At 38.6% G+C, this 27,577-nt stretch overlaps 1 protein-coding gene across 1 annotated transcript in view; it reads left to right on the top strand.

Moving 5' to 3' along the window:
- Nucleotides 1-21,417, top strand: part of pde11a (phosphodiesterase 11a) — a gene marked incomplete at both ends in the record, with an annotated part of 31,532 nt that extends 10,115 nt beyond the window's left edge. The window contains 15 exons of the mRNA XM_079230701.1: nucleotides 410-542; nucleotides 2,644-2,719; nucleotides 5,671-5,738; nucleotides 5,831-5,923; nucleotides 6,936-6,986; nucleotides 9,134-9,280; nucleotides 9,427-9,534; nucleotides 12,180-12,289; nucleotides 13,565-13,655; nucleotides 15,395-15,495; nucleotides 15,683-15,760; nucleotides 15,840-15,903; nucleotides 16,258-16,332; nucleotides 17,164-17,247; nucleotides 21,178-21,417. Of these exons, the coding sequence (XP_079086827.1) occupies nucleotides 410-542; nucleotides 2,644-2,719; nucleotides 5,671-5,738; nucleotides 5,831-5,923; nucleotides 6,936-6,986; nucleotides 9,134-9,280; nucleotides 9,427-9,534; nucleotides 12,180-12,289; nucleotides 13,565-13,655; nucleotides 15,395-15,495; nucleotides 15,683-15,760; nucleotides 15,840-15,903; nucleotides 16,258-16,332; nucleotides 17,164-17,247; nucleotides 21,178-21,417 (1,519 nt within the window). The remainder of the gene's footprint in view (nucleotides 1-409; nucleotides 543-2,643; nucleotides 2,720-5,670; nucleotides 5,739-5,830; nucleotides 5,924-6,935; nucleotides 6,987-9,133; nucleotides 9,281-9,426; nucleotides 9,535-12,179; nucleotides 12,290-13,564; nucleotides 13,656-15,394; nucleotides 15,496-15,682; nucleotides 15,761-15,839; nucleotides 15,904-16,257; nucleotides 16,333-17,163; nucleotides 17,248-21,177) is intronic.
- Between the last annotated feature and the right edge of the window lie 6,160 nt (nucleotides 21,418-27,577).

Raw genomic sequence — 27,577 nt, 5'->3', positions numbered from 1 at the left:
ATGCAGGGTTGCAGGTGTTTCTGTGGCAGAGTGTGGGGGCGTTTGGCAATGAGGAAGACAATCACACAATTAACTCTTCATTACTTCATAAGCTGCAGGAGAAGCTTACTGATATCTACTGGATGAGAAGTTCATTAAATGCAAGTCAATGTAAAACAGGGTCCACAAGGAGAAAGAAGAAAGGCCTTTTGCAAGCTTGCAGTTCAGGTGTGAAAGAGAATACAATATTTTTGACTTCAATACAAAAGTGTATTTCTTATTTTTATGATAACAAAGTTATCAGCGAAAGGATTGTGTTTGAGAATCAAACCTCTCCTGAGAAAAAAAGGTAAGCAGACACATTTGGCCCAGTGCTGTTTTTTTTGTTCTGCTCCTTTTGTAATCCTGCCGTCTTATTTTCTGACACTAGTTTCAAAGACAGTATGGAGAAATCGTCTTACTCTGACTGGCTCATCAACAACAGTATCGCAGAGCTGGTAGCATCCACAGGACTCCCCGTGAACATTAGCGATGCCTATCAGGATCCTCGCTTTGATGCTGAGGTAAACACACAATAACATAACTTTCAAATTTGACAGCCGAGGGAAACTATCTCAACCAGCATTACAGACAAACCAGTAGGACATATGCCTGTGACAATTATCATTCAGGTCATAGTATTTCAATCAAAACTAGACTTGGTTTTGAAGATGTTTCACCGTTCATCCAAGAAGCATCTTCAGTTAAACTGAGTAGTGTAGAACATTTTAATACTCCATGGGATGTTTACATGTCAATGTCAAATGCGAGTCAATGAGATCACATGTGTTTCATTCAAGGAATACTGAGCCCACAAAATGACCTGTATTGCCTTGAATATTTGAAGAAAACCGATTTGCTTAAATACCTCAAAGCTCAACCAAGATTCATCCAGTCGTATCCAAAGCACTTAACAAACACATGCATCTTTACTAAAACCTTACTGTTTAAAAGACTTTGAACTTTGAAGTGTTTTAAATGTGTTTGGGAACTACTAAGCACACAATTGGGTACATGGGAATTGGATTATACTGCACAAGTTATGTGAGAGACTGCAATTGGATGATTTCATATATTTTTTGCTGTTGTTAAACCTAGACCTCACCTACTTCAATTCAGCTAGACCTTTCTCTATTTTTAGAAAGATTGATGGATGGATGAATCAGAACTTTCTTTTAGATAGCATCTGTGTATGTTTGTTGTCATCCACCACTTCAATGCCCTCGCAATCAATAGTAATTTGTTGGTGCGTGTTGTTACCAGTCTTAAAGTCAAAAATGATTTCTTTAGTTTTTTTGGAGTTCAACTAAAGACAACTGGCTCTACACCAACCCAATGATCTACCTACATGCGGTAGCTCGTTTCATCATCATCTTGAATCAAGCCCACAATTACATGCAATCAGCCAATGTTGAAGTAACATGAGTGTGTTGCTACTACATCCATTTTGAATTATTTGTTCACCGTGGAGACAAGGTGAGAAAGAAAATAACTTCTTCAAGAATTTAAGGCAACGCAGGGTGAGTGATTGAAGGGAGAAGTATTTCTTTAATGGCTGTGAAACCACCTCGGGAGCAATGTCGGCATGGCATTTTGATTTAGTAGACAGATAGTTTAAAACAGAAATAAAGAAGATCATCAATATCAAACTGTAAGCTGTATATCGGTTTACGCTGCTGTCTAAACGTTCAAATCAAGGTTTCATAACAATTCACATTCGTTAATTGGACTTCGAAAGGACTTTGATATTTCACAAGATTGTTGCGTGACCTCAAAGACTCACACCTGACTTTAACGACTCACACATGACCTTAACGACTACTCCAGGTGTGAAGACTAAAATAGCTGCCGGTCAGCAGAATTGATAATGCCTCTTGGGAAAGTCCTCAAAACCCAACATTAAGTTCAGTTGCTGTTAACTTAGTACTTTGTTTTATTGACAACATATGGTCAGAATTTATAAACTGCCCATTTTTCAATTTTGCAACTGTTAATTGATCTCCACCGGATAAAAGCCCTTTAACACCAAGACGCATCAACCGCAGCTGCGTAGAGCTAATCAGTCCCACAGCGGCTACCACAGCAAAGGTTTGACATGGTCAACCTTAAGCAGCAGTGACAGAAAAATTTGAACTGTTTACTGGGCGGAAAAACTACCAGCAGGCTTTCACTGAAATAAATAGAGAACTTGCTGTTTTTCGCTTTTTAAGAGCTTTAAGGGTTCTTATATTTCATTGTAGCCTTGTCCCTCCATTTGAGGTGAGGCATGTATGCATACAATCCAGTGATGAAAATATAATGTAGTACTTGAGAGCTGGGTATCATTTTAAATCTTCCAATACAAGGGCTTATACTGCTATACTTCCCATAGTAATACCTTACCTCGAAGATTATAAACACATATTTTAAATAAGTTTAATATGCATTGGTGTTTAATGCTCTGGTAGCAGTTGGAGCGGTTTATTCTGAATAAATACAGTTTAAAATGAGTAAAAGTGTGATTTAAATATGAAATTAGCAGGTCAAAGAGTAAGTAAACAAGTAAGGCTGTATTCAATATGTTTTTGAAATGTTTTATGCAGATGGATGGTAATCCTCATTTTACACTATTTCTACTGTTTTTAGGCAGACCAGTTCTCAGACTTCCACATCCGCTCTGTGCTTTGTGTTCCCATATGGAACAGCAACCACCAAATCATTGGTAAGTTAACAAAGGGAGCTCCCCTTTCTCTTAAGCATATTTGATATGTACTTGAATAATTATATTGGATATATCAATTCTAAAACATATGTATACTGTATATATATATATATATATATATATATATATATATATATATATATATATATATATATATATATACCTTTGCTAATGTTTATGAAAAGCTATCAAAGTCTAAGTCTACACTATAAGGCCAAGTACATGGACACCTGACCATTACATCCATGTGGTTGTGTGTTTGTCTAATTCAAAGACCATGGATATTAACATGCTGCAACAACAAGCCTCCACTCTTTTTGTGATGGCTTTCCACAAGAGTATATTAGTGAGATCAGGTACTGATGCTAGATGACAACACCTGGCTTGCAGTTGGCGTCCAGTTCATTCCAAAGGTGTTGAAGGTCAAGGCTTTCTTTATTGTCCTTGCTTTGTGAATAGAAGCACTGCCATCTTCAAACAGGAGAGTACCTTTCTCAAACTGTTTCCACACCGTTGGAAGCACACATTGATGTTGTATGATGTAGCTTTAAGATTTACCCTCATAGGAACTAATGGGATTAGCTGGGAACAGCCAAAAAGACAGAAGTTTCGACATAATTCTGGCCTTATAATGTATCTATGGAGCACTCGCATGCACTCATTACGTAAATGTGTTTTTTCCTTTTTTGCTGCATAGTAGAAAATAGGAGAGAGGGCATCTTGAGCATGTGTTCAGCTGAGGCTGCATGTGTGTGATTAGATTCACGCTGCAGCATCACTCCACACTTGGAGGTGGAGTTCCCTTCTTCTGGCTGTGTGCTTTGTGTTTGTGAATCCGCCCAAGGCCAACACCACACTGACACTCCGATAAATCATTGATCTCGTCTGGTTTTGGTGCTGGATATTGCAGGGAGGAGCAATGATAGCACTTCTCTCGGTCCACTGAGATCTGACGCAGGAAGTCATTAGTTATGTTTGAGTGCAAAGTGATCAGCATATCTGCTGCAGATGGTTGGTTAAGACCTGTGTGTGTGTGTGTGTGTGTGTGTGTGTGTGTGTGTGTGTGTGTGTGTGTGTGTGTGTGTGTGTGCGTGTGCGTGCGTGCGTGTGTAATGTCCATGTGCACTCAGGTCTTTTTTTTGCGTAGGCGTAAGTGCATTTGTTGGGGAGGGGCGAGGGAAGAGGAAGAAGAACAGAAAGAGAATGAGGGGAGAAAGAAATGCAGCATGTGTGGGTGGCACCTGAGGATCTGGAGTGAAGAAGAAAAAACATTATACAAACAAAGCAGCAGGAGATGAAATTCTCAAGCCAAGGATACATTCCTGTAGAAAATATATGTCTTGTGTCATCTGCCAAGGTTACAGCCAGCTCCTTCAAAATGTAACCACAGGAAATACTGTTGTGACTATAACAACAATAATGTTTCATGTCAAATATCAAGTGATTAAAATCATATTAGCACATCCTTTAGCAAAATGTCATCAACGGTACTTTATTAAAAGTAGATGGAAATACAAGGTGTTTTGGATGATTCATATTCCAAATTATAAAACATGTTGGTTTTGCTAGCCTGAATTGCCCTGTAGTTTTTTCAGTATTAGAGTGTGTGGAGGGGGAGCCAGGTTAGTCCAAATATTACATCACAACTAGGTAGCTTCCAAATAAATACATGCAACTAAATCACCACCATTATACCACAGTTTGGTTGTGATGGATGATTTTCAAGCTCACGTTCAGATGGTCACTCAAAGTAGGGCAGATTACCACAGACATCCATCATAGGTAATCTAACTTTATGGCATCAGGATTCAGATTTCTCGCATGCTGACTGACCATCAGACTAGTATTTTGATTTTATTAAACATGTTTCAAATTTACCGCAATGATAGTGGTGGCTATCTCTTACAGTTGGTGATGATTTTAAACAAACTGGATTGGATTGAGATCTGGACTTTTCCATTCCGGGACATTGTTGTTTTTTGGGATTCATGTTTGACTTAATGTATTCCTTTAAAACAGACACTGGCAATATGTTCAACATCTACTATATTACTTTGGGTGCAGCTTGGTTGTTTGGTACAATTCCTCGTGAGTCAACTTAGGCTGAGCTGGTTGCAAAATTTGACACCACCTTCCACCCACCGCCCCCCAGTGAACAAACTGTAGATTATATAATCATACAACACATGGGTGATTTATGAAAAAATTCTAAGAAAGTTTCAAATTATTGTCATTTTATGGTTGTTGTGCTCATAAAAAATATGAATGTGGTGTAGTTAAATATGACTTGGTGGCCATAGGGCTCTAAGCAGTCCTTTAGTTAACTTATATCTGAGACCATCTGCTGTAACTCATCACATGCTCATTACAGAGGGAGGAATAATAGATCTGAGAAAACACCAGCCCTGTATTTTAAATTGAATGACAACATAATGAAAATTGTTCTAGGTACAGTACTAATCCCGTTTCACCTCTATGGAGCTCCAGCTATACATTGAAATTAAAATGTCACTGTGGTCGGATGGTTAAAAAATGGTAATGTATGAAATGTTGTCTGTTACGTATGTGTAATTACTTTTTAGCATAATTTCTCAGTGACAATAAAGACTCTATCAATTAAATATTTATGCTTTATCAACAAAGCCTTCTTCTACTTTTAATTAGATGATGAGGGAAGTCATCTAAACAGGGAACACTGCTGTCAAATAAAAGGCTTCAATCCAATTGTGGACAATAACTAGATGTCTGTTCAAAGATGACATGACATTAAGTGAATATCTATGTGATAGGATGTTGAGTGTCTGCTTAATTTCCATTCTTAATGAAAGTTAATCGATAACATGCATTGTGTGGGTTTGATCTTCTTTTAATTGGAGGCAGTTATGTGCACTGGAGTCTTGCCAATATCAAGTAAAAAAGATAAAGTTGTTATTATATGGTTTGTGTAACAGGTGTCGCCCAAGTGCTGAACAGGCTTGATGGGCAACCATTCGACGATGCAGACCAGCGTCTCTTTGAAGTATTACATTTGCTTCTCTATATTTTCAACATACAGTGGGTGTATTAGAAATTATTGGAGTTGAGTATGTCTGCTTTTTGTGCTTTTCTCAGAGTTTTGTGATCTTTTGTGGACTCGGCATCAACAACACCATCATGTACGACCAGGTGAAGAAGTCCTGGGCCAAGCAGTCTGTAGCTTTGGATGTAAGAACACAACATCCCATTCGATTTCCTGCCTCGCATCACAATTTGAAAGTGAAAATATTAAATTTCCCTGATTTGAAAAAGAAATCTTACTTACATTTGCAAAAAGCACCACTATGCAAACTGTAATGCGGCTTCAAAGTGTTGAATTATAAGTTGATTATGCACTGCTCTTACTTTATACTTCAGCTTCCATTTGTCATGCCTGTATGCTCAGATGATGTTTCCCTGAGAGTCCTATCTGTTTTTGTATTCCATTATCTTTAATGATATCTTTATTTTCCTTTTCAGTCAGCATATGCTTTGTGCTGAAACACAAAACATATGTTAAGTTATTGAAAACAACGGCTGCTGCATGGCTAATATAAAACCTCCTCTTACTTATCCTCTCTCCTGGGTCTTTGTGCTTAGCTTCTTTTTTAGACTCATATTTCCACAAGAATGTATGCAAGAAAAAAGTGCTGATCTTTCTTTGTAGATAACCTTCTCACAAAGGTTTTATTGAGAATTAATAAGGCAGTGAAAAGCAATCCCTCATCTGCCCTGCATTTTGTCGGCATTCAGCACTACTCTGCCTTTACAGTGCAACCTTACATTACAATAGGGAACTTTCAGGTGCATTATAGTAGTTAGCACTGTTTCAAGTTAGAAGCAGCGAACAGAGAGTTGTGTCATTTAAAGGAGAGGCACAGGATGAACTAATATGTAGATGCATTGCTTCTGGCAGCACTGAATAAACATGAGCATTTATGATCAAATAAGCAACTGGAGGTCTGTGCGAGGTATTTCTCTCAGGAAATGAAGGGAACATGGCCATGAAATCAGGGCTGACATCGCTGCTCTTGTAAACTGTTCTAGAGGCAAATGTTAACTTCCTCATCTGGAAGATCCACTGAAATACCATAACACCACAGTGTGCAGTATTTTCCACCGTAGCTTCTCTGAGAGCCCAACTGATCTTTTTAATAATTTGAAAATCTTTTGACAGTGACACTGTGTCATTATTTTGCAGGTTCTGTCTTACCATGCCACTTGCTCCAAGACTGAAGTTGACAAATTCAAGGTAATCATCATTACAATTTTCAGTTTTATGCTTCTTATTCTTATTAATAAAAGTAAGAAAGGACTCGGTTTCAACTGTAGAAGATGGTTTCTAATTTACAAAAAGACAGGTACTGTTCAAAACAAATGATAAGACATTCAGTAAAATTCAAGCACAAATATGGCAATGGAGCTATGGAGGAATGTTTTATAAATGGGTCCCCCTTATTTGATATTGTGCAAATGCAACATGGGTGCAAAAGCGACTGGCATCATGCCATTGTGTTTCACAATATCTTGCTGATTAACCGTTCTGGTGGTAGTAATGTGCCAACAAACATTGCAATGTTCCAGAAAAGGCAGGGAATAAAGTACTGAGACTAGATTGATTTATTGTTTTGGATCTTTTGACAGTGAAAACATTTATAAAAAATACCAAGATCATAGGAGTACATGTTTCTGTTATAAACAGTAATTTTCTTTTAATTAAATTACACAAAATACTAACTGTAGCTCAGATTAATCATGTTCTAATGCACATTTTCCACAAAGAGGATGATGGATGATGTGGAGTCAGTTGTTACTCCCTGTTTCCTGAAATACTCAACAAGTCCTCCAACCACAATGACAAAATAAATCGTCTATCATTGCATTCCAAAAGGACTCATATGAATGCTTTCCTTCCTTCATATTGCAGTACTATTGGTGTGGATTACAATTTGTGATAATCAGGTTTGCTCTGGTGGTGCAGGTAATTGCCATAATATAATTTAATTGTTTCCCTATTCTGTAGATTCATTCTTCATGTATCTGCTTTCTATTGAGTTAAATTACGACAAATATATATATAAAAAAAAATAATAAAGTTCCTTTATGATTCTGCTAAACCATAACAAAAGTATGATGCAAGGCATTTACAATAAAATAGATTTAGCTAAAATATAACTGATTAAGAGAAGTTTAAGTCTTGGAAATGTTGCTTTATTTTACTCATGGGCCCTTTAATTAGCATATATTTTATTAATTAAATTACAATCCACCATTAACCTAAATGAGAAAGAAAAATAGACGGCAACAGAGAGGAATTATTGGCTGACCGTCTTCTAGACTAAATATTCCTGTTCCTCCTGCAGTAACACACAAGGAAAATATGGGCTGAAAATTCCCCAATGAAAATAAACTAATTGTGGTATTTGGAATGGATTAATCCAACCAATAGGCAATTATTCTCAATTAATTATTTATAGAGAGTAAAAAATGAAAATATATACACTTTAATTAGCATGACACTTCTGAAATATAGATATGACCTATTTTCCTGCACTTTCATGTGTAAGATTTTCCCCTGTGGCCATCACCGCAAAGTAGGAACCCTGCTTCCCAGTGAGCTTGTGTGATCTTTCAGCCCCCTCATTCACAACGCGCTCTGCTTCCTGCCTTTCCCCCACTTTCTTTCATAACTGCTCTACATATATGGAGCCACACCGAGTACACTTGACTGGGATTTCACCAGAGTGAAAATGGCAGCGGCAAACAAACCCGGCTGACATTTCGTAACCTGGGGCTGTGAATTAAGAGAGAGGAGAATACCCGCTAACCTGACAGGCAAACATTTGTGTGGGAAAACATGGTGCTCTGATGGCTGTTAGAGAGGAGAGAGGGGAAGATAAAAGAGAAACATGGCTGTACTGAAACTCTAACACAGATCTGTAAAAAGGCTTTGACTCAGGTTAGAAAGCATGAAATGGTTATATTATAAATGCTGACTAGAGGCAGATAAGGCATATCTGCTCATTAGACCCCACTGAAGGTGGCAGACATGGATGCTTCAGAATGAATATGGTTAATTGGATTCACATATGTGTTATGCGTTTTAGTTTTTCTTTGAATAATAATGAAAAAGGTTGTTGATGATTACTATTGCATAACTACGTTCGTCAATGAGCTCTGAAAGTAAACAATGGTAAAATCTTCTGGTAAAGCGCCCTCATTAAACTTAACCCTCTCTAAATGAGTCCTCGGAGTCATAATTAACATGTCTACATATTTCCATGTATCATCTGAGAGTGGCATAGCATCCTCTGACCCTTCTATTCTCTTCTCCTCTCTGAACGCATACTCTCTTGTTCTCTTTCTTCCTTAATGCTTCCTCTTTTCATGATGAAACAGGCTGCCAATATCCCCCTGGTTTGCGAGCTGGGCATCGGTAAACTCTCCTTTGATGACTTCTCCCTGGACGTTGACGCCATGATAACGGCCGCTTTGAGAATGTTTATGGAGCTAGGAATGGTGCAGAAATTCAAGATTGATTATGAGGTGAGACCACACTGATTGTCTATTTATTTCCTTTGAATACTTGACTGATTTTGCCTAAAACATGGTTCCTTTGGTAGCTGAATCCTAATGTGTCCTCATGACAACTGCTGACCCATGTGCTCATCCCGCTCTGTCTTCCCCTCCAGACACTATGCAGATGGCTGCTGACTGTCAGAAAAAACTACAGAATGGTTCTCTATCACAACTGGAGACATGCCTTCAACGTCTGCCAGTGCATGTTTGCAATGCTAACGGTAAAGATCATGCTGCTATAGCTGCAGATCCTGAGATCAGTTTCCGTCAGAGACACTTGCATTAATAAGGAATAGACCGTTTTGAATTAAATCTACAATAGAAAAAGCCAAGCAGATAAGAAGTAGTTTGACACGGGTGGTAACTACATAGATTTACTCAAGTACTGCACTTATTTACATTGAGAAGTTTACAGGTTAGCTGCTCCACCTAAGAGAGATTTCTGCTCTTAGTATCAGATTATTCTATTTAATCAAATGTTTGAGGCTCAAAAAGGTAAGATCAAATAGATCTGAGAAAATAAAACAAAATAAAGAGAAATTAGTGTGTTTTCTTCTTTACTGCCCCATGATCTTACAACCTCTCAGATCACTCATAGGGCCCTTTCTTTTCTTTTTGCAGAACCAGACCTTCAAGTACATTCAGCTGATAATATATTTATATAATATTTTGAATGAAGGACTTGTATACTTATGAAAAAGTACTTTGACGTTGGTAATTTTAATTAAAAGGTACTACATGAAACATATGTATCATTTTGTATTGCACGTGTGAACGGATTGTAACGTAACTTAAAAAGTGAGACCTTGCCTGACTTTCTCGGTTGCCCAGAACAGCCTGTTGACAGATTTCTATGCAAAGTAACATAACTATGATTGCTCTTTACTAGCCAAGAGCAATGCAAGTCAGGGATGGTCAGTTAGCTAGCATTATCATTTACACACTCTCCCGAGTGCCTTGTCCCTCTGCATCTACCGTATACAAAATACTGTGGATAACAGCTGCTTATTCATCCAAAATCCTGGGGCTGGTCTAGCCTTCCGTTTGCAAATTCGTAATCATTATGAAGCAGCGCCAGATTCGCGCCACGTAGCTAAGCTACGACTAACGGGCTAACCTTAGCTTGCTTGCTCCGAAACGCTCCAAAAAGTGGATATCAGGGCTCTCAAGTGTCACGCATTGAGCGTGACTGTCACGCATTTCGGTCTTAAGTCACGCCCTCCCGCCACACATCGTATTTCTCACGCTGAAAAAAACCTCTAGGCTATTTAATGTGCCGCAGCGCGCAAACATGACCTGGTCGCGCTGCCCTCACCATGGAGGAATCAAGCACGTCTCCCCCGAATCCCCTGCCAATAAAAAAAAGAAATGGGCTACACGAATAGCCAATCAGAAAAACGTATCTGTTGTATCTGGGTGAAATATAATTCAGCAACCAATGAAAATAAAGCTAATAATAATATGGGGGGTGGGAAGAATATGTCACTCTTCCCTGTCTTAAAAACTTGAGAGCCCTGGGATATGTTAGTACCATATAACATGATCCATGATACAAATGTATGTATTACGACAAAACAGCGTTAATTTGAACCAACAATACATTTTGTAGAGGTGCAAAGGTGTATACATGACAATTGCTTCCTACTCGCCCAGAACTATGCAGGCCAAGGGTGGCCAACTAGTCAAACCTAAGCTGAAGGTTAGCCTGCTAGCTGTAACTTAGCCATGCTGAATGGATCTGGCCTTGGTTACTTTGTAATGTTAGCTAATCAAAGTCATTTGCAAACAACCAGTTAGTAAACCATAGGATCATTGAAGATTGTAATGTTATTCTAAATGTGAGATATGATTGTAATGTCACATGTTTTTCCAGGATGTTTGTTTGTGTCTATAGAGTCCGAGCATGTGCTGGGTGTTGACTGCCGTTCACTTAAAGGCTAACGGGGTTGTTAATAACAAGCCTTTTCTGACATAGTATTTTTAAGTAAAGCATCTAAATACTTCTTCGACCAGTGGAGTGATGGTGGAGTGAGCTGCAGCAGCAAACATATTTGCATGAAGGTATCAGAGTAAAACTGAGAAGTGTTGGTTTATAATGACAGTTCTGTACACGTGCATGAATAACGTGACTTTACTAGTTAGCTGGTTGCCAAGCAAGTCTGATGAATGAGCCAGTGATTGTGAAGCATGAATGAAGTAGCTGATGCAAACCTGACTTCAGTGCTTATCGAAATCTTGTTATTATTGACTGAAGTTGAAATTGAAATTACGACTCAGTGTATAATTAACTATACACACAGATACTTCTGTGCAAAACCAAACCAGACATGTTTGTTTGAATAGAGACCCCAAGAGAATTACTTCAGCAGCAGGCCTTTACTTTATCAGGTCCTTGGGGCAACACATACAAACACAAAAACACACGCGCTCTTATGCAAAAACCACAGTGTTGTTCATTTAATCAACATGGTGTCCCATCTGAATTGATTATTGGCAGAGAGAGATGAAATAGTAATGTGTAAGCTGTTCTGGGCCCCTCCACTCTCCTGCCATGTGTTTTAATGAGTGGGCTGAGGGACGTGCATCTTTTGCCGTCATCGCCACACTGACCTGTAGTGACTCGCTCAGCACATGGCCTCTAGAAGCCTCTTACCCAAAGCCATAACGCGTCCTGTGTGACTGTGTTACTGCAGTCCCACTGGCTATCTACAGAGAACGTTTCTGGGGATGCTCCTAAAAACAAGCAAAAAAAGATTGTATTCAATGTGTTCCTCATAGTTTAATAGAGTAAGAGAATGAGAGATGTAGCTCCTATTTGTGTGTTTGTTTGTTTTCTCATTGGCCTCCTCTCCTCTGTGCCAATCAGACAGCGGGCTTTCAGGAGACTCTGACAGAAGTGGAGACCTTAGCGCTGATTGTGGGTTGTGTCTGCCATGACTTGGACCACAGGGGCACCAACAACGCTTTTCAGGCAAAGTAGGTATTCCCTTTTTATTGTTCAGTCTCTGCTCCCCGCGCACGCACACACACACACACACACACACACGCACGCACGCATGCACGCACACAAACACACACACACACACACACACACACACACACACACACACACACACACACACACACACACACACACACACACACTGTTTATGGTGTGTTTAACCGTCTGCAGTAGTCCAGCCCAGATCAGCAAGAGTCAAGCGGCAAGTTGTGCCTTCACAAAGGTCATAAAAGTAAACTGAATATAAAACCAAGATAGAAACTATGGGATGGACAGATATAATCATGATCAGAATCATGACTTTAGTTAGAAATCTTAGCTAGAAATAATTTATGGTCAACAGAAATAATGTTGTTAATCCATTTTGTGTTTTCACTGCTCAGTGTCATCACATTAACTGTCAAAAATAGTTTTGAGTTTGTTTTATATTTATATTGAACCAAATGGTCTGTAAATGACTGTTGACTCGACTGGTGCTAAATTAGTTCAGGGGGACACAAGACAAAGGAGAAACGAGTGTAGTGAATAAAGCAGATTACACAGGAACACATCTGAACACATCAACATTTGAGAGCCTTTAGTTAGAATACAAGTTGCACTGCAACTTGTATTCAACTTTTATTTTGCTTTTTGCTTTTTGACTGTTTTAATGTTTTCTTAACTGTTTTTAAATCTGCATTATGTTTCGATGCTTTTAATGGTTTTATGTGAAGCACTTTGAATCGCCTTGTTGTTGAAATGTGCTATACAAATAAACTTAGTTTGTTTTGTCTTCATCAGGCGGTGCACTGCAGTTGTAGTTAAGGATGTATGAAGAAAACCATTCTAAAATAATGTGTGACTTGTCTGCTGTACACACATCAGCTGTACACACATCAACATTTGTCCACGTTTGTCTGTGAAATCACAGACAAACGAAAACTAACTAAACTAATCAGATATCCCAAAGTTTAAAACCCTGCTGCCTTCATTACACGAGACTCTCTTATGAGTATTCTTCTCAACATTACAGGATGATATCATATTCAATGTTGAACAGTTATGGCGGTATAAGTTATGGCTTTTATTGTGGTGTCAACAGCAGACTGTGTTTCTCAGTATGTGTTGAATGCTGATTATGTTCTCTCTCTCTCTCTCTCTCTCTCCTTGATCCCTGTGTTTGTTTATGCTTTTGCATGTGTGTGTGTGTGTGTGTGTGTGTGTGTGTGTGTGTGTGTGTGTGTGTGTGTGTGTGTGTGTGTGTGTGTCAGGACGGGCTCAGCCCTTGCTCTGCTTTATGGGACCTCTGCTACACTGGAGCACCACCACTTCAACCATGCCGTTATGATCCTGCAGAGTGAGGTGCACTATGTTCCAATATCTGCTCCAATGCAGTTACCATTGAGGTTCTGCTGATGCCGGCCAATTCATATTGTATCTGTGTCAGCCAACCAGAACGGAGTACTGGAAGACTGGAAATGGCTCTCTTCTCCTGTTCCCAGTCTTACAGTATGATGCTGCTGGTGGTAGATTCACATTTAACACATTTGACAGATATGAAAGTGGTGTTGATCTTCTAATCTAATTTACAGCAAGAAAGCATATTTACCAAAATCTCAAAATAATCCGATAAAGTGATGCAATTATGTTGAACCATAACGATACACCTGACTAGGTATAATGGGTGCAGTACACTCCTGTGTCTTACCGCTTATAGGTCTCTCTTTACTTTCTAACAATCTAAATGCCTAAAATATATTAAAACCCACTTTCAATACAAAATAAAAAAAGGAGTGTGTGCCGACTGCGCTGGTTCAATGTCTGCTGTATGTGAGCCAGTAAACGAGTAGCTCATGCTGCCCTCAAATCAATGTAATTACAGAGGCGATAGATTTGGAGGTAATTGGTTGAGAGGGACGCTTTACCAGGTGACTGCCTTTGCATGAAGTTGTAATTAAAGACGTTTTGAGGGAGTGCCTGAGATGAGGCTTATAGGGTTTGTTCCAGTGGCTTCATTACCATGGTGCTGACAACACAGTAAACTGACAAATGTTTGCTTGGAATATCGTAATGGTTTCTACTGCTATCCTATTAACATATAAATGAATAATGTGTCTAATTCAAGTCGAAAGCTCACGATTCAATATGCAAGGCCGCACGGACCCTTCATTTAAAACTTTTAAACGTCATTCACTCCCTTTGTCAATCTCAATGTTCTCTTGTCATTCTCACCTATTCTATTCCCCTCCCTCCTTCATCCGCTCCAATTATGACAGAATGAGAGATGTGCTTTGTGTCCCTGCTGCTACGTAGCTCAATATTTGATGGGAACACAAGCTCATGAAGGGAATCACAGGCGCTTTACACTTGGATTCCCGAAATTTAAAAGGAAAAAAAGTCACCCATTTGGAAGATCTAATTTCTGCAGGTCCCCTACTTCTGCTCCTTTACTGTTATCACTGCTACATCTTCTATTTTCTCCATTCTCCCGAAGAGGGTGCCTAAGTGGTGAATGAATATATAATGCATGATGGAGAGAGGCCTGTTTTAATGACAGAGAGCCTCAAGTGAGAGATGTTTCTCACTTATTAAGATCTGCTGGCTTCCCTCCTCCCCATTCAGTTTTATTATGAACTCTTTTTTTTTTATACCGCAAAAGCATTTTTCATTAAAGACTCACTGCCTCATTTACTTCCCCCTAAATTCTCAATGGTACAGTATCTATTGCAAGAAACACATCACATTCATTGTGTGATAGTTAACAAAGAATAGTGTATGCCACAAACTCTACGTTCTTTGCTATATTGTGGGAATCTTTAAGGAAATACATTTCACACTCAGAAATAGGACACTGGCAAACAGTAAAATGTTGTGCAGTATACTGTATATTAAATATCCACATCCAATGATCTCTGTCAGCTAGTATTGTTTACAATTTAATATATTGGTCAAGCTGTTTTTAAATAAAAGTCTCTGAAATAAAGTATTATGGGCCTTCTGTTAAGTAAATTGCCAGGGAGAAGTAGTTCTTCATTTTAAGATCCTTGTGAAAATGTCTTGAGAAATTCTTTATCATGGTATCTCTGTATGTGTCTCCACAGGGTCACAATATCTTCTCCAACCTCTCGTCCAAAGAGTATGGTGACCTCATGCAGCTGTTGAAACAGTCAATTCTGGCCACAGACCTCACACTTTACTTTGAGTATGTTCTGCTGCTGTTCAATCTCCTGATAGTGAGATGTCCACTGGCTGACCCCAGTGTACCAACCCATTTACAATGAAGCATACTGTCCCTGTACAATGTTCACGACTGGTTTGTTTTAGGTAACACTGCCCCCTTGTGGATCTTATGCCACTTACACTTATACAAATGTCTTGTTTCCTTTTAGGAACAGAAACACTTTCTTTGAGCTGGTCAGCAAAGGAGAGTACAACTGGAATCTGAAGGCTCATCGAGACCTGTGCAGGTAATGCCCTGCTCACACAAACATGGCCGTTCTTTAAGCTCATCAATACTATGTGAAATAAATGTCTGATTCCTCTCAGATCCATGATGATGACAGCGTGTGATCTTGGTGCCGTCACGAAACCGTGGGAAATATCACGCAAGGTGAGAACAACTCTCTTGTATATGAAATGAATGTATTTCTAAACCCTTTATCTAGAGGTGAAATAATTGGTTGATTCATTGATAGTTGCTCAAAAAAAACGTTTGGTATAATTGTTTCATGATTTAAATCATTTTTCTAAGAAGAAAATACCAAACACCCTGCTTCCACATTTTAGGGAATTGCTGATTTTCTTTTGTGATTGTAAAATGAACATATTTGGGGTGTTTGACATCATCACCTTGGGCTTTAGGATATCGTGACATGCATTTTGCACTTCATTTCCTTACATTTTACAGACCAAACTATCAATTGAAAGAAAATAATCCCTCCATTCCTCTTTTCACTCGCGCCAGGTTGCAGAGTTGGTGACCAGCGAGTTCTTTGAGCAGGGCGACAGAGAGAGATCGGAGCTGAAGCTCACGCCCTCTGTGAGTCCAGACAGCCAACTCTGGTTTTATGCTTTTTGTTTGTTTCACCTCCGTGTCCTCCACTGAGTTGATGACACCGAAGATATATTTTCTCCGCAGTTCCAAAACAATTCGGCTCCACTGCCAAGAGCAAACTGTGTCCCTCGTAACACGAAAAACTTCAAAGCAAACACTGACCTTTCCATTCATTCAGCTGTAAACACACGAAGCATTTTGGGTGTTTCGGAGCTCTACTAGCTTTGACTAGCCGGGATAATGAATTGTATTTGTTTTTCTCATATAAATGTAAAAATAGCAGAATAATAGTAATAGCAAGAAAAGAATGAAGATGAAGATCTTCATTCATAACATATTCTGTCCTCAGAGCAACAGCGCCACAACAGAGAAGCCCTGTGTGTTTGATTGAGGAGCTTTGAAGGCTGAACTGTGTTACAAGTTCTTAAAAGGGAAAAACCAACAGCTTTCTGTATGGAATAAATAGCTGTTGACTAATTGGGCCAGGCCCGATTTGTCGCCCCTCTGAAAGAACTAATGCCGTAGCCTCAGGTCTGCCGCTTGTGTCAAACCTTTACTGCTCTGTGTGTGTGGGTGTTGGAAATTAAATATTAACTTCTAAGTCGTAGCCCAGTAACTATCTCTGAAGCACAGCCTCAGTGAAGCCTCTTAAGTTCAGGCTGCAGAATAATGACGGACAATAGAAAATGTACGTGAAATAAACTCGAGAGCTGAGGGAGACTGTAAGCCTGGCTTGTAGATGAGCAGAATCAAATTCCTCCTTTGTTTCTCCAGCACAAATGTTGGAGGAAATACATTTTACCTTTCGTCTTACAGGCCATCTTTGATCGAAACAGGAAGGATGAATTGCCAGGACTTCAGCTGGAGTGGATTGATGGAATTTGTGCACCGCTGTACGAGGTAAAAGCTTGAAGCTCTCTAGCCTTCACTGTGTCGCGCTTGTCTCTCTCTCTCTCTCTCTCTCTCTCTCTCTCTCTCTCTTTTTCTCTCTCTCTCTCTCTCTCACACTCACACACACACACACACACACACACACACACACACACACACACACACACACACACACACACACATCCGCCTCTGACATCAGTAGGCGCTGTCCTTCCTCAGCTATTGTCCCCCTCACTGACGCCAATGAAGCTGTCACCGTCACCTATTCAACTTTTTCTTTGCCGCGACAGATTTCTCACTGAAAAATAAATGCTTTTTTAAAAAAAAATCTTGAAAGCTCGGAAACAACTTCAAGGTTACATCCTGTTCTTTTGAGAATAGCAGAATGAGTGTGCACTTTCTGACTGCAAAGCTGCTCCGAGGTAGTGGAGTGTGTGAATAGAGCTGTGATGTTAGGCGGGTTAAATCCCCTCAGTAAGACAGTGTACTTTGGGCTTTACTGCACAGTAAAGCTGGAAGGCCTTTTAGTCGAACACACAGATAGAGAAGCCTTTTTATTGCAGGATCCGGGCCGAGCAAATGTTAGGTTCAGACTTCGAGCATGTGGTTATCTTTCAAGGAATTATTGGAAATATAAACCTCGCCAGTATAGTAATGTGTGTGTGTGTGTGTGTCTTTCTGAATGACGTCAAGACCGACTCAGCTGCCCCTCCCACTGCCGGCAGCAGCGGCTGTGTGGGAGGAAGACGCAGGCTGACTTATGAGGAGATCAGGTCTGTTCAGAGATGAGGCGTGCTGAAGCTAAATTCATGAAAGCAAACAGTTGCGAAGGGAGTAGAGGATAAAATAGATAATTGGGTGATATTCTCTGCTTTTGTATTGGTAAACCTCCTTCCTTTTTACTGTCATATTAAACACATTACTCCTAGTCATCGTGAGTTGAAAACAAACAACAGATCATCTTCACAGCTATTGAATTATCCCAGGATCAGTGTCAAAAGTTAGAGTCGACTTATCTGTGCGGGGCTTTGGTTTCACCATTGTTACAGCCTGTGTAGTGTAGATAAAAAGCATCAAAGCCGTGTGTGTTGTCTGTGTGGGGGGTTTGCCTCCACACCGCCTCATGTAAAGGCTGATGTTTGGAGAATGCAGATATGGAGCTCACTATCATGCTGCTGCCAATTAAACTTGCGAGGGGGAGAACGAAGGAAGTTCAGAGGCGGCAGGGTTTTTGTTTGTGGGCGTAAGAGATCTTCTTCTTGATCTCGCTGATCTCCTTCTCCTGGTGGTGGCTCGCTACTTTGTAGAATATTAATCCCCCATTATATAACCGTCCATCTTTAAACCCCACCATATGACAGTCTCTCTCTTCTTCTTCTCTTTAGTCTACCTCAGTGGAATAATGATGCTGTGCAGACTAACGACAATGTTCCACTGTGGATATATACTTTAAAGAAAGAGAGAAATTGTTCTCCTTTAAAATAAAATAAAATCTGATCTTTTAACCTGCAAACAAATCCATAAAGATAAAAACAATCACAATTTTGGTGTGTACTGTGTAGGCCACATGCCATCACAGGATATATATATATATATATATATATATATATATATATATATATATATATATATATATATATATATATATATATATATACTGTATGTTGCTGTTATTATATATATATATATATATATATATATATATATATATATATATATATATATATATATATATATATATATATATATACTGTTTATATATCCCAAAGCCCTAAAATAAAATAACCTTTTTTATATTCACAAAAGATGAAAGAAATAGCAAATCCTCCCGTTTGAGAAGCCGCATGAATGTTAAAATAACCTAAATGATTATTCAATCATCAGCTAATTGCTTTAACTCTACATTACCATGCTATAAACACAAATGTAAAAACAGATGTGTGCAAAAACATAACATCTGTCTGATTCCATACAGACATCGACTTTATCTCATACCACAGAAATGGAAATCCATATTGTGCTCTAATGTTGCTCGGCATCACAGGTGAACAGCTTCATGATTAGTAGCACACATATTCCAGCAATTACAATACTATGAATTATTGAGTCGCACAGTTGTTAAAACATCTTTCAGGACATTCTTAATTAACTAAAGTAAGCAGGGCTGTTTTTAATAAATAGTCTTGGTGTCTGAACTTGGCCACATTATAGAGCTTTGTTCTGATTGACCACCCACACAGGTGGTTTAGTTATTTTAGTGAATATACCCTCTGAATATAAATTCATTGAAAGTTCAATTAATTGGCAGCTGTGATTAGTTGTGTTTTCTCTAACTGTAACAACACATGTGATCTCCCTTTCATACACACACAATGCCCAGTGTACTTACTGAAAATGTGCTTAATTTAAATGTGTGAATAGCGTTTTGGTATGTGGTGCCGATGCCCATATTATATTTCCATTTAGCACAGGGTTAATGAAACAATAACTAATTACAGACTTCCCTGGGAATCCAAAAGACACAGTAGACAATTTGAGGAGAACAGAGGGAACAAAATCCCCCGTCTCTCAGGTAATTTATTAAAATGGTGGATGACAGCTTTGACTACATTGCCACTTCCAGTTCAACACGGACGAATGACAAAGGCACCTTATCTCTTTCATACATGTGCTTCTAATCTCTAAAGAGCAGCCACTTCATTGTCGGAAACTATCAGGCTACTGTATGTTGCTGTTATTGTAGCAGCGTGTTCTCTGTATTGTTCACTTTTGATTAATAATGTGCTGCTTTTCCAGTTCCTGTGTGCTTCTCATGTATTCCCATTACATTCTCGTCAAAGAGCTAAGCATCGTCGATATTTAAACAATGTATAATACGGTAGTTTTTGTTAACAAAACTCAGTATTCTGAAGTTGTTCCCAGAATCCAGTGTCGTCTAACCATCTAGGTGAACAACATATTTAGTTTGCTGCATAATCATTAACATTTTTGACCTGTTTCTCAAATTGTGACAGTATTTCCTAATGGAGGAAGCTGAACATGACATGAAGTATGCAAAACACATGCAAAATATTAAAGGTGCAAAATTCGATTTTCACAACATTAAAATAGCAGCAAACAACTATTTGCTGAAGATCTGGTGCAGTAATATCTACCCGAGCAGTGAATGAAGTAACCCTCTGTGCGAGTTGTAATACAAGCTTCTCTGTGCTTTGTTAATGTGTCATGAAGCGTAATGTTAAAAGCCGTGTGGAGGTAATTCCTCAATGATGGATGTATCTCTGAATTTGGAATTTTGCTTCTTTAACACAATCTTTTACATGAAATTAAAACGTATTGAAAAGGAGCTACACCAATGTAATATAACAATTTTGTTCACATACAAATCGAGAAAGGATGTCATTTTTAGCCGCTATTTCTTTTGTTTTGTTTCGGGAAAAAGACTGAAATATCCAAACAACTATCAGATGGACTTCGATGTTGGACATATAACTGGATCATACTGACTTCTTTCATCAGGTCAAAATGTTAATTTGCCCAAACCTCCAAATCTATCACATTCCCATCAGCCACAGCTCTACTTTGTGTTTAGATCTAATACGCAAATGTTATCATGTTAAAATGCTACGCCACAATGGTTAACATGGGAAGCACTATACCTGCTAAACAATAACTTTAGAAAAACAAATAGCTCTGTGACCTGAATGTAATGTTATGGCTCCTTTCACACAACGGGTTGTGCCGCGAGAAGCTGTTGTGGCCATCGGAAAACAACTTGTTTCAGGGCGGCCATTGTTGTTTAGGATGCAATAAGCTGCCCTGGGAAAGGGCCTAAACAGATGCAGCCTTTGCTTCTCATACTGATGCTGTTTTTTGTCTTTTATTATATTTCTTTCAGTGTATTTTTCTCATCTTTCTTCCCTTCCTCTCTCCCCCTAGACTCTTGTCAAGTTGAATCCCAAACTTCAGCCGATGGTTGACATGATCAAAGCTAACAGGGCCAATTGGGAGGAACTGAACAAGAAGAGACAACGTGGCCAGAGTGTTTCTGCACCCTCGAGCCCCTGCAGTGGAGACGTCACGGACACGGACACAAGCAGCTGCACTGGGGCCAAAACAGGCAGCAAAACCTGCTGCAGCAGCGATGCTGACGGAGCACCATCTAAACCTGTTAGTTAGCTACTGATTCCATCTCCAAGCTGATTTCTTAGGCTTACTTCCTCTTAAATGCAGCCTGCAACAGAGGCAGCAGCGCATGCAGAGGTTCTTGGGCTCTGCTCCTCTTCGCTTTTACTGCTAGAGATGAGCTTTAAACTTGAGTGCAGGGCTATCGTAGAGGGTTTTCTGCATCCTTCCTGTGCTGAAGGCTGACAGAGCTGTGTTTGGCGAGCTTGTCAGAGCAGCTACAAATCAGCTGATGACACCACGTCAGAAAGGAAACTCAAACCAATGTGTCAACCTGTCAACCAGCGAGCTAACACTAACTATTCTGGGCATTGGACACATGTTTTGGCACAATAAGGCATGGAGAATTATGAGAGGAATGTTTGTTTCTGCTGTGGTTCGTTTTGCTCTCGGCACCTCCTCGTTGCTCGCATTTTGTCTGGGGTAACGAAGATATTTTTTGTAAATCTGTACATAGACTATTAAGTTATTTACAAGTGCTGTTGAATAACCTGTAAGCTCTGGCTTGTAATGTGTCTGTAGAGTTTCTGAAGGATAAAGGAGTACAGGAGCAGCAGGACCTGTGCCAATGCTTGCAATGCAAATTGAGTGCTCCGCTCCCTCCCTTCCTGTGCCTTGTTTTAAGATCCTAATGAAAAATGCATGGCCTCCTCAACGAGATTTAAATCCAAGTTCAACCATGACTTTTATTGCCATAATTTATTAAAACTAATGATTGCAGTTATGTATTGATCCCATGTTAACCACAATGCATGAACATTATATACATAAAGAAATCTATTTTGCCCAATTTTATAAAGTCAGGGTCCCACTTGTCACACACACACACACGCACACGCACGCGCGCGCACACACACACACACACACACACACACACACACACACACACACACACACACACACACACACATACACACACACACACACACACACACACACACACACACATACAGATACACACACAATGTGCCTTGATGAAGTTGTTCTGACATCAATTCATTTCTGCAGAAATTGCATCTGCTGATTTAACACAGACAGCTGAAACATTTAATTCAAACTCACTAGTTGATATTTTAAGAAATACACCAGCCGAAAGTAAGCTCAGCTTATCACAAAGACAAAAGATGGCGGAAAGCTAGCCTGGCTTTATCCAAAGGCAATAAAATCCATCAACTAGCAGTTCCAAAGATCATTAATTCAATATTTTGTTTGGTTAATCTCAACAAAAACCGGAGTGTACAAAGAGTTACACGTTTTACAAAGAGTTACGCGTAATACTTTTTCTTGCCAGTAACTTTCTGCAACCTATGTTTTCCTGAAAAATAGTTTGTGAAACTCACCTTCTGTTTTTACTCTGAAACCTTTTGTCCGAAATAAAGTAACAAACAATTATTTTCACTCCTCGATTAATCGGTTAGTTGTTTGGTCTATAAAACATAAAATCAGTGTTTCCCAAAGCTTAAGACGACGTCTTCCAATCTCTTGTTTTGTCCACAACTCAAGACATTCAGTTTACTGTCACAGAGGAGTAAAGAGCCTATCAATTATTCATATTAGAAAAGGTGAAATCTGAGAATTCTGTCTTTTTTGTTATCAAACTAGAATAATATTTGACAACTAATGGTTTAATTGTTGCAGCTCTAGATATAACATGCTGCATCATTTGAGAGCTTTAGAGGTGCTGGTAGGTGGATTTTCATACCTCTGGATAGAGTCAGGCTAGCTGTCTCTTCCTCTTTCCAGTCTTTATGCTAAGCTAAGCTGCTAACCAGTAGCTTTATTTGAAGGTGGTATCCTCCAATCTAACTTGCCGCCAGAAAGAGAAAGTGTAGTTCTTCAAATGTCTGACTTTTGCTTTAATCTGATTTATTTTCGTATCTCACAGCTCACACATGCTACTTTAACAGATTTTATGATCTCCAAAAGAAGACTGAGAAACTGACACTTGTAGTACTAAAGTGCCCATATTATATAATAATATTATAAGTATTATTTTGTGGGTGGGGTTTTGCCTTATGAATTGTGTTGTAGCTTTGTTAATTGGAGTTTAAAACGTGACTGTGCACATTGTGTGGCATGGATCTGTACTCTACTGTATTTTAGTGAAAGAGCTGAATTGAAGTCGACCAGAAACATTTTGAATTGCATGTTTTATGCAGTATTAAATTCAACCACTTGCTAAGGATGTAGCAAACATGTGAGCCAACAAATACCTCGTATTTTGAACTTCATCAGTAAACACATTATCTCATCGGAAATGCATGATTTTGATTCTATTGCATCATGTAACGTGAATTATGAATATCACTGTTCTATTTTTCTATTAGGTCTCCAAATGTGGCCAAACTACTTTGTCCGTTTTTCAATGTAACGTGCTTCTTGTATTTCTTCTTTACTCACTCAGTTTGGACTGTGGATTCATTTATCAGCGGGCTAAATGGAAAGAAACCTAGGGCATGAAAAGGCAAATGTGCAATGTTTCTGTTCAGAGTTTAAATAAAAATATGCTGCTATACATCCTGTGGTTTATCCTGACACAAGAGTACATTTAGACAAGTATTTGAGAAACTTGTACTTCATACTTGAGTAGTGTATCACCGTTTGTTATGTAAAAGTGTTGGTAGTCATTGCATGTTCCCCTCTCCCACCATCCCTCCACCTCAACAAAGAAAGGTCTCGAACATTTAATGTCAGAAAAAATATATTTTAGTATCAGAAAGTTTAGAAGATATGTGGCTTTTGAAACATGGGTCCAATATGTACTTTGGTGACTATGGGACGACATAATTGGTCATAATCTGATCACTTTCACTTTTCCCACTCAACTTGATAGACTCAGGACATGGCATTAGTCTCCTAAAGGGGCCTGGCAGTGATACAAATCCACGTGACAAAGGACATGTCTGTTGTTAGTACTCACAGCTGTCAGGCTGGTGGAAGACTCTAGTGAGGAGCACTTCACTGGCCGAGTGCGCACAGGTAGGCAGACAGGTAGGCATATATATATATATATATATATATATATATATATATATATATATATATATAGTTTTGATCATTTGAAAAAATAATTTAAACCTGAAAATTCAAGTTTTGGTAACAACAGTTGTTACATTTGTAACTCCACAAACATAAAAATGACATCCTGCGATCTGCAGAGTCTTTTCTCTCTGCATGTTGATAATACTATTGTGGTGACTGGATTCGTAGCTTTTTTGCTAACTATTAGTGGTGACAGTTTTAATAACAGCCTCATTAACAGCTATGCAATCATTTGAACCATTTACATTGACACTACTAGACGTCTTTTAAAAGACTGTGTCGACTACTTTTGTGTTATTTGGCCGTTTGGTAGTCAAGAGCAACGGTTGGTATTTACAAAATTATTCATTTTTATAAATGAGAATTTAACCTTTTAATATGATGAACAATCTTTCTCTAAATCTTGAATGGAGGGGAAATTAATTAAACTATTTCTGAATTTCTAGAATTATACAAATCATCATCACAAAATAACACAAGCTTGGGTTTTCTGCAGAATCTGAACTTCCATTTCAGCTCATAAAACCTTGCTAGAAAGATTCTAAAGGAACACCATGGAGACATAAAAGTGACAGAAGGTGAGACTGGTCACTGTTGCAACTCAACACAGTTCACTCACTGACACGATTTGATCCAAACTGGTTTCATTTATTTTAAGAATGATGATCTGGAGTGAACGCTGCTGTTCATTTCCTGCTCGTTACATTTAGTAACCAGACTTCTGTCGCTTTGTTTAAAAATACCTGAGAATCCAATGCTGAAAATTGAAACCAGAGTTTGACCTTTGACCTTTAAAGTCTCACTAAAATATCTCACCATGGCTTCATGTTTGCAGATTTTTAATTAATGAGCCGTAGAGATGACTTTGATGAAAGTATTTCACTTCACTTTAATAGTTTTGACTTGTTTTGACATGTTGGATATGAGCTGCTCTACACAATTCACTTACATTTAATTGACTTGTATTATCTTGTTAATTATGTATACAAATAGATAATAGAAATGGTCTTGAAAATGGTCCTAAACTTAAATTCATACTTGAGCCCATTCAGACAGGATGTATTATTTTTCATCTCATACGTCTGTTATTTTTCCACATTATTAAAGCCAGATAAACTTTGCATTTTAAAAGTCTTTATACATAGATTCTGTTTACTGAGTTTCATCAACTGAGCTGTCACTCAGACAACTGAAGTAATAGAAAAGGATGTGAGTGATCAACTCATTATCAGTCAACTCACACAATGACAGAAATAGAAATTACTGGTGAATAATGCTAATATAAAAAATATCCTTAAACTCCTCAGTGATGAAGAGTAGATATGTTTTCCAGTAGAATATAAATGTATATTACAGAACCATCTTCTGTCTTTAACCTAAAATAATGTTATGACGTAACATTGATCATTTTATTGATCAGCTTGAGTTTAGTTAAAATCACCATTTTAACAGATACCAGTACTTCTTCTTTATAATCACCATCATGTCATGCAATTGTATTAATACTGTATATATTGAACGAGCGGCAGAAACATAGAACATTTGTTTGATTTTGTGTATAAAAGGGAGAAACCTGATCACCAGGAGAAACCCTTTCATGATTCTGATTGATTCAAGTTGATCATTTAGAGTTTCCAATTAGGCAAAAGTGAATATTTGGGAATATAAGTGGAAGGAATCTGTGCTTCTGCTCAGTACCCTACAGAGTATTCCTCCCAGTGCAGTGCTGACCTCATGTGGACAAATGTATCTTTGCACATCAAATGTAACAATGAATACTGCAGATAAAGGCACATTTCGTTGAAAAGAAGTTGCAGGAAGTAATCAGGTTAGAAAGATAACAACAAGAACATTAGAATCAGCTGCAAATATATACATCTCTAACAATTACATTGGTTGATCAGAGATGATGTTAAATCCTTTACGTCATATTTATACCTGCTGTATTTATTCACACGATCCTCAGTATTAGGCCAGACAGCGAGTGTGATAACTGCGGTGCATTTCATCGTCCACGGCTGATCTCTATTGCTGTTGATGGCTGTGACGTCAGCAAGCAGTGTGTGGGTGGCTGTGTGGGTGAAGATGATTTCCTACTGAGCCTGTGTGTAGCAAAAAAAAATCTTGTCAGGAGGCAAAAGACAGGCCGCGTTAAACTCCCGTGCTGCATTACCTTGAACTCGGTGTGGCACAGGTAGAAGGAACAAAAACCTGCTCCGAGGCTGACCCTCTTAGCAGCGTCAGACAACATGAATAAAAGCTATTATTGAAGAGCGGAATTGGAAATGTGTAGGAGAGAGGGAAAGAGTTCCGCTCTCTGAATAGTGTTGTACATTACTGAAAGAAAAATTCAACAAATGAGATGTTTTAGTTCAATTTATTGCACAGACAGCATTGACAAAATGTACTCTGGTGTTACGACGTTGTTAAGAGAAGTGGAAAATAACAAAAGGTACATCCATAATGTTCAAAAGCTCTCTCACTTTATATGACACGGCGGTAAAATGTCATCCGGCGGGTCGCTAACGAATCCTTTTATTTGGGGAATTATTATGAGTTAAAAGGACAAGGTGGTTCAGGAAAATGTGAAACATTGATCAGAAAGAGCAAAAAGGCAAACTTCCTCAGCAAAGCTTTACTTTGCCTCAAAATCAATGGTTATCAGTGGCAAATGGTTTATGTCTGGTATCAAATTGTAGTACATTACAGTAACCGTTACAAAAAAAAATCTATTACACCGTACAGATAACAAGGGAAACTATTTTAGGAGGAATTTCTGAGCAAAACTATGAAAAAGAAATAATTAAATACAGGGTCTTGGACACATAATGTAGAACATTTTAACACATGCTCCAGACATATCTACATTTTACAGCTTTCAGAAGGGTCATCTTTGCATAATGCGGATTAAAAATATATATTTTAGCTGTGCATGAAGTTACTAAATATGTGTGAGGGTCACAGTCAAACATTTGTTTACGGTGCGTTTGCATGTTCTTATGTGTTGAGTCTTTGGTACAACGTGAGCACCGGGATCCAGAGGCCTTAAACTGCAAACGCGGTGACATTGAAATGGCCGTGATAGAAAAACACAATGGCTTTTTTTCCCCCC

This window comes from Taurulus bubalis (assembly GCF_910589615.1).
Source record: "Taurulus bubalis genome assembly, chromosome: 15".
In the NCBI taxonomy this organism is placed as follows: Eukaryota; Metazoa; Chordata; class Actinopteri; order Perciformes; family Cottidae; genus Taurulus; species Taurulus bubalis.
This window is presented reverse-complemented; position numbering and strand designations above follow the sequence as displayed.